Source organism: Loxodonta africana, chromosome 8, assembly GCF_030014295.1.
Source record: "Loxodonta africana isolate mLoxAfr1 chromosome 8, mLoxAfr1.hap2, whole genome shotgun sequence".
Classification (NCBI taxonomy): Eukaryota; Metazoa; Chordata; class Mammalia; order Proboscidea; family Elephantidae; genus Loxodonta; species Loxodonta africana.
This window is the reverse complement of record NC_087349.1, coordinates 85,871,330-85,878,513: the sequence shown is the minus strand read 5'-3', so window position 1 is coordinate 85,878,513 and position 7,184 is coordinate 85,871,330. Positions and strand designations below refer to the sequence as shown.

At 40.6% G+C, this 7,184-nt stretch overlaps 1 protein-coding gene across 1 annotated transcript in view; it reads left to right on the top strand.

The window, feature by feature from the left end:
• Positions 1–422: 422 nt before the first annotated feature.
• Positions 423–7,184, top strand: part of SPMIP4 (sperm microtubule inner protein 4) — a 62,898-nt gene continuing 56,136 nt past the window's right edge. The window contains exons 1-2 of the mRNA XM_003407069.3: positions 423–740; positions 1,432–1,590. Coding sequence (XP_003407117.2) covers positions 1,457–1,590 — 134 coding nt within the window. The 5' untranslated portion in view covers positions 423–740; positions 1,432–1,456. The remainder of the gene's footprint in view (positions 741–1,431; positions 1,591–7,184) is intronic.

Sequence of the window (7,184 nt, the reverse complement as noted above, 5' to 3'; positions counted from 1 at the left end):
CTGGGGACTTGAAATGGGGCTGGGCTGACAGGGAATTTAGTGGGAGAGATTTAATGGGAGATCCTGAATACCTAGGAGCACCAAAAGAGCAAAAAGGTTAGGGTGGACTTCTAAAGGAAAATAGAAAAAACAACAACGAAAAAAAGATGTTTAAAGGTGTCAGAGATAAAGGCAAATATCACCCAATTCACAAGTCTGTCTCCAGCAGGCTATTCCTGTACCCAGTCCAGAGGCGAGAGCCCCACCACACTCCCGTATCGCTAGACCAGGCACCTGGAAGGAGAAAATGAGGCAGCCGCGGCCGCCAGAGGGCGCGCGGGAGCGCGGCGAGGAGCCGGGGCGGGGCCAAGGGCCGGGTAGAGGCGGCCGAGCGAGTCTCGCCTCTGGACGGGGCGTCTCCCCATCTCTGCTCACTTCCGGCCCCGCTTGTGATAGTTGACTCGCCCGGAGCTCCTGGGCTGGTTCCCTCCGAGGCCCCTAAGGGGCGCCGTCACCCCGAAGCCCGCCGCCCCCGCGCAGGGATGCATTGTGCCATGGTCACGGTCGCCGTCACAGGCGCCCTGAACCCCGCCCGCGGCCCGTCGGCGCTTCTCCTCTCTCCTTCACCCGCACCTGCCCGCAAGCTCCCCGGGGCCGCAGGTGCGGTCGTCGGCCGAATTCCACGCCCCGCGGAGGCCCATCGTCTCTGGGGAGGAGAAGGGGAGGCGAGGTCACTTGCCGCTTCCAGACTGATGTCCCAGGTGCATCCGGATCTCTGTGGAACCGCCCGGCAGGGCGATGATGGCCCGGGAGGGTCGGCCCCACCTCCCGGGGCCTGCGGTCCTCGCCGCGATGCCTCCTGGTCTTTTCTTGGACAGGGTGGGATTCTCACCCAAGCGGTGGGGACCCTGGAATTCCCTTTGGGCCCCAAAGCTTGGGATCTGCCCCTCTGTAAAGGAATTCTTGTTCACAATCCCCCGAAGCCTTTTAGAAGCACAGCTCTTGATCGCTTTGCTTGTTAGAAGGCCGTGGGGGGAGTGAGGGACAGGGCGGGGTGGGGGGGTCAGCTGAGTTTTCTTGAATAGTTGACGGTTAAATTTGAGGCAAGAATTCAATTTCAGCAGATGCCTGCGAAGTAGCGGACTTGTATGGACCTACAGGTTGTCCATTCCATGTAGAGCTGAGAGTCCATTTAAAAATATCTAATATTTTGAAGAGTTTTTTCAGTCGAAATTCATTTTCATAGAAATTAGTTAAGTTGCTTTTTATTCCTGCAGTGACGTCTGAGAATCCAGTCCTTACACCGGCTTTAGGTGAGGAAGAAAGCCCTGATTTCTATGCCGCATTGGGTTGAACAGTTTAACAGTACAAAGAGTCTCTCCTGTCTGCCCAGAGAGTCGTGACCAAGTCGGTTGACTCCCGAGCCAAGCGTGCCCTCCTTTTCTTTTCCAGAGCGGTGCCTTTTTAGTCAAGAAGCATGGAGGTAATGCATGGCAGGTCCTGCTGTTGCGGGGAGCTTGAAGGGGATGACCTCCTATCAGACACCTTTTGCTCTAACGAAGTACACACTCCACTGCAAACACCTGCTCGCCCAACTGCCTCAGAGGACAGGTAAAACAAAACTGGAGAAGCAAACAAGAAAAAAGGATTTTTAATAGATCAGTGTATTTTTTGTACTTGAGAAAACCGATTTATCGTTATGGGGCTCTTCTGTTTATCACCATGAGCTAAACCCTGAAGTGTCCACAGCTGTTAGGAACTTGGCTAGGAACTTAGTGAGAAGTAAGTTGGGCTGTACTATAAAAAGGTGCTATAAAAAGATATCAAATTCTAGAACTTTAGAATGGTCAGTTCCTTCATTTGAAAATTAATGTTTTAATCAAAGTTTTTTTTTTTTTTTAGTAGAGGAAACCAGTGTAGTGGTTCCCTTTCATCTCCTAACACCATCTGCTCAAAAATACTCACTCCCAGAATCTGTTGCTCATAGCTGCTTTCTAAATTTTTGCTCTACAAAATTCCCTGTAATACCCGGCTTATAGATGAGAACTACATCTAACATATAGTGTGCAATTACTATGAGTCTGCACTGTACCAAGGCCTTTGTATGTAGTAATGATTTTAACCCTCGCAACAACCCTATGAGAAAAAAAACAAAACCCGTTGCTGTCGAGTCAATTCTGACTCATAGCAACCCTATAGGACGGGGTAGAACTGCCTCGTAGGGTTTCCAAGGAGCCCCTGGTGAATTGGAACTGCCCACCTTTTTGGTTAGCAGCCTTAGCTCTTAACCAGTATGCCACCAGGGTTTTCCTCTGGGAGAAGTACTGTTATTATCCGCATTTTACACATGAAGTAACAGATACAGGTAAGTAATTTGCCAAGATCTTGGGGCCAGTTTTTCTGTATTTACTTGAATCATTTGAGTAGGGGGTGCAGGGGGGAGGAGGGAACCTCAAAACACTGGGACAGTGAAAAAAAAAACATGGTTTTGTTTGTTTTTAAATTTAACTTGGTCATATCTCTCATTTAAGAATTATTTCTTTAAAGCTTCAGACAGGAAGTCACCTCAGTGTAAACACTCCAAAAATGGGACATCATTCCATTTTTGAATGCTCCTGATGGTTAATTTTCTTTCTACTGAGACCATTTTTCCTTCTCATAATTTTGACCTGCAAATCCTAATTCTTCCCTCTGAAACCATGCAAATTAAGAATAATTCATCATCCCCCATGATAGCAGCCCTTCAAGTGTCTGAAGGATCTTTTGGCCTCTCTAAGAGTTCCCTTTGCCAGATTAAATGTCACTCGTTCTCTCAGACTTTGCTTTCTTCTAGCATCTAGGCTTTTACCATCTTGATCAGACTTCAGTGGGTCTGCTTTAGTTTATAAACATGCTCCTTATATTAGAAAAGAAAAAGGATTTTTTCCCTAATTATAAAACTAACACATATTCCTTAAAAAAATTATTTCAAAACCACAGAAATCCATAAAGAAAACAAACTCCCCATTTTTCCAACAGAAAAAAAAAAAAACTGAAATTAAAGCACAAGGAAGAAAACCTCTGGTGGCGCAGTGGTTAAGTGCTTGGCTGCTGACCAGAAGGTTAGCAATTCGAACCCATTCAGCTGCTCTGAGGCAGAAAGATGGGGCAGTCTGCTCCTGTAAAGATTTACAGCCTTAGAAACCCTGTGAGGGAAGTTCTGCTCTGTCCTGTAGGGTCGCTATGAATGAAAATGGACTCGATGGGTTTTGGTTGGTTTTAGTTAACATCTAAATATGCATCCTCGCTGGTGTTTATTTATTTATTTTTTTTGTTTAAAGATCATATTATGCATTTTCTTGTAAATAGACTGGACTGTTTTCATTTAATGAAAAGGAATGTTTTTATATTGGAGAGAAAGAGGGCTCAGCTCACTTCTACTGCTGAGTCAGTCCTTGCTGCACCTGCTCCTCTGCTGTTACCTGAGTCCCAAGAGTGGCTCAGCCCAAAATTCCTGCCCAGATCCAGGGGTCGTCATATTAGATGGGGCTTTCCTGGATGCAGAAGAAACCGTTAGCAGATCGTGTGTGGTTTGCACATGGTTCCGAGCTCCAAACCTAAGTGTTCCAATGAAGATATGATCGTGGCCATCTTTGAAGAGTACAATCAGCCACATTCAGATATATATAATGAATGTTTTCTCCCAGTCTCCTTGCCTTTTTATTTTCATAAGGATATCTTTTGATGAAGTACATTTTTATCAATTTATGTCTTTTATGGTTAATCCATTTTGTGACCTATAAGAAATCTTTGTCTACTCCAAAATTGTGGAGGCATTCTCTTGTTTTTTATTCTGGAAGCTTTATAGTTTTAACTTTTCCATTTAGGCTTGTAATCTTTGTGTACCGTAGGGGTTAAGGTTCATTTTTTCCCCATATGGATATCTAGTTTTTCCAGCACCAACTGTTGAAAAGATTTTCCTTCCACATTTTATTGCATTGATACCTTTGTCAAAAATTAACTGTTGCCTATTTTTGTCTATTTTTGGATTTTCTATTCTTTCCCTTTGATCTTTTCTTCTATGCTTACACCAATACCATACTGCCTTGATTACTATAACTTTATAGTAAATCTTGAAATCAGATAGTGAACGTCTTCCAAGTTCCTTGTTCCTTTTTCAAGATACTTTTATCTGTTTTAGGTTCATAGTATTTCCATATAAAGTTTGGAATTAACTTGTCAATTCCTTAAGAAAAAAAAGTACTGAGATTTTCATTGGTATTACATTAAATATATACATATCAATTTAAAGAAAAGTAATATCTGAACAATACTGAGCCTTCCAATCTATCAACGGGGTATGTTTCATCATTAAGTCTTTAATTTCTTACAGCAGTTTCCGGTGTAGAGATATTGCACCTCTTTGTTAAATTTATTCCTAAGTATTTCGTCTTCAAATAGTACTTTTTAAATTTTTGTTTTCTAATTATTTGTAGCTAGTATATACAAAGACGGCACTGGGTTTTTGGTTTTTAGTATATACAACTGTCTTTTTAAATCTTGACTTATGTCCTGTGATCTTACTAAATTCACTTATCAGAGGTAGGCATTTTATTATAGATTCCTTATAATTTTCTAAATATACAATCATGTAGCCTGTGACTAAAGACAGTTTTATTTCTTGCTTTTCAATCTTTGTGCCTTTTGTTCTTTTTTTTCTTACTGCATTGTTAGTACTCCCAGTACAAAACCAAAAAGAAGTGGTGAGGTCAGGTCCTTGCCTTATCCTCATATGTAGGGGGAAAAGAGTATTTCACTGTTAAGTATGATTTTAACTGTAGGATTTTTGTAGATGCCTTCCATCAGATATAGGAAGTTCCCTCCTATTCCTAGTTTGCTGAGACTTTTTATCATGAATGGGTGCTGAATTTTGTCATCTGTTTTTTCTCCACCTGTTTTTGACTTTATTATTTTTTTATCCCTTATTCTATTACTGTGGTGAACTACACTGATTGTTTATCAAATGTTAAACTAACCTGTGTCATGGAATAAACTCTACTTTGTCATGATGTATTATCTTTTTTTATGTATTGCCAGATTTAACTTGCTAATATTTTGTTAAGGACATTTGTGGCTATGTTCATAAGGGATACTGATCTATAATTATAATTCTCTTTTCTTGTAATGTAGCCTTACCTGGTTTGGTATCACAGTAATGCTGACCTCATAAAATGAACTTTAAAGTTTATTCCGCCCTCTTCTGTTTTCTGAAAGGGTTTGTGTCAAATTGGTATTATTTCTTCTCTAAATGTTTGATAGAATTCACCAGTGAGGGCATCTCAGCCTGGAATTTTCTCTATGGAAAATTTGTAATTACAATTCCCTTTCTTCAATAACTATAAAAGAAAACAAAACCCGTTACCATCAAGTCAATTCCGACTCATAGCAACTCTACAGGACAGAGTAGAACTGCCCCATACGGTTTCCAAGGAGCGCTTCCAAGGAGCACCTGGTGGATTTGAACTGCTGACCTTTTGAGGTTAGCAGCTGTAGCTTTTAACCACTATGCCACCAGGGTTTCCTTAATAAGTATAGAACTATTCAAATTATCTATTTCTTCTCAAGTTAATTTGTGTCTTTCAAGAAATTTGTCCATTTCATCTAAATTGTAAGTTTTATAGGCATAAAGTTTTTCTTAATATTCCTATGTTATCCTGTGTGTGCTTGTAAGATGTTTTGATGCCTATAGTGGGTTGAGTACCCCCAAAATGATAACCCAAGAATTTGTGAATGTGACCTTATTTGGAAAAAGGGTCTTTGCAGATGTAATTAAGTTAAGGATCCTAAGATGAGTAGGTCATCTTGGATTATACAGGTGGGCCCTAAGCCCAATGACAAGTCCTCATAAGAGTTATACAGAGGAGGTACACACACACAGAAGAGAAGGCAAGTGAAGACTGAGGCATTGATTGGAGTGACATGGCCACAAACCTCAAAATGCCAGAGCAGCCACCAGGAGCTGGAAGAAGCAAGGGATGGATTCTCCCCTAGAGCTTCTGTAGAGAGTATAGCCCTACTGATACTTTGATTTCAGACTTTTACCTCCAGAACTGTGAAAATAAATTTCTGTTGTTTTAAGCCACTGTGTTTGTGCTAATTTGTTATACCAGCCCTAGGAAACTAACACCAGGTCTACACTTTAAGTTCTGATATTGGTAATTTGTGATTTCTTTTTTTCTTCATCAGTCTTACTAGGGTTTTAGCTGTTTTACAAATCTTTTTTTTTTTTTTCTTTGCTGTTTTTCCAATTTATTTAGAAATATAGACTCTGAATTCACACTTACGCCAAGGCTGTGTCGGATGACAGTAGGGAGCACCTAAGATGAGCTGAGGGTTGGAACTGTTTTATTAATCTTTCCAAAGAACCAACTTCATGTTTTGAGGATTTTCTCTTGTTTCTGTGTTTTCTATATCATTGATTTCTGCTTTTTATTATTTCCTTTTTGTACTTAATTTGGGCTAATGTGCTCTTCTTTTTGTAGCTGCTTAGGAACATTGCTGCTTAGGACATTGATTTTAAAGCTTTTCTAAAATAGGCAATTAAAGCTATAAATTTCCCCTACTAACTCTTCTTTAGCTACATCCCACAAATATTAATAGGCTGTGTTTTCATCATCATTCTCTTTGAAATAACTTAATTCCTTTGTAATTCCTCTTTTGATCCATTAATTATTTTAAAATATTTTTGCTTAATTCTCACATATATGGGGATTTCTAGATATCTTATTTCTTAATTCTGTTGTGGTTGGCACATTTTTTTAGACTTTTTTATGGCCCAGCATATGGCCTGTCTTGGTGAATATACCAAGTACATTTGAAAAAAAAAATGTGATGTTTCTGTAAATTTGTATCAGGTCAAATTAGTTGGTGGTGTGGTTCAAATCTTCTATATCCATACTAACTTTTTGGCTGCTTGTCCTAGCAGTTATTGAAAGCGTTGTTTTTGTTCGGTGCCATTGAGTCAGTTCTAACTCATAGCAACCCTATGTACAACAGAACAAAACACTGCCTGGTCCTGTGCCATCCTCACAATCGTTGTTATGCTTGAGCCCATCATTGCAGCCACTGTCACTCCATCTCATTGAGGGTCTTCATCTTCTTCGATGACTATCCACTTTACCAAGCATGATGTCCTTCTCCAGGGTCAGATCCCTCCTGGTAACAGT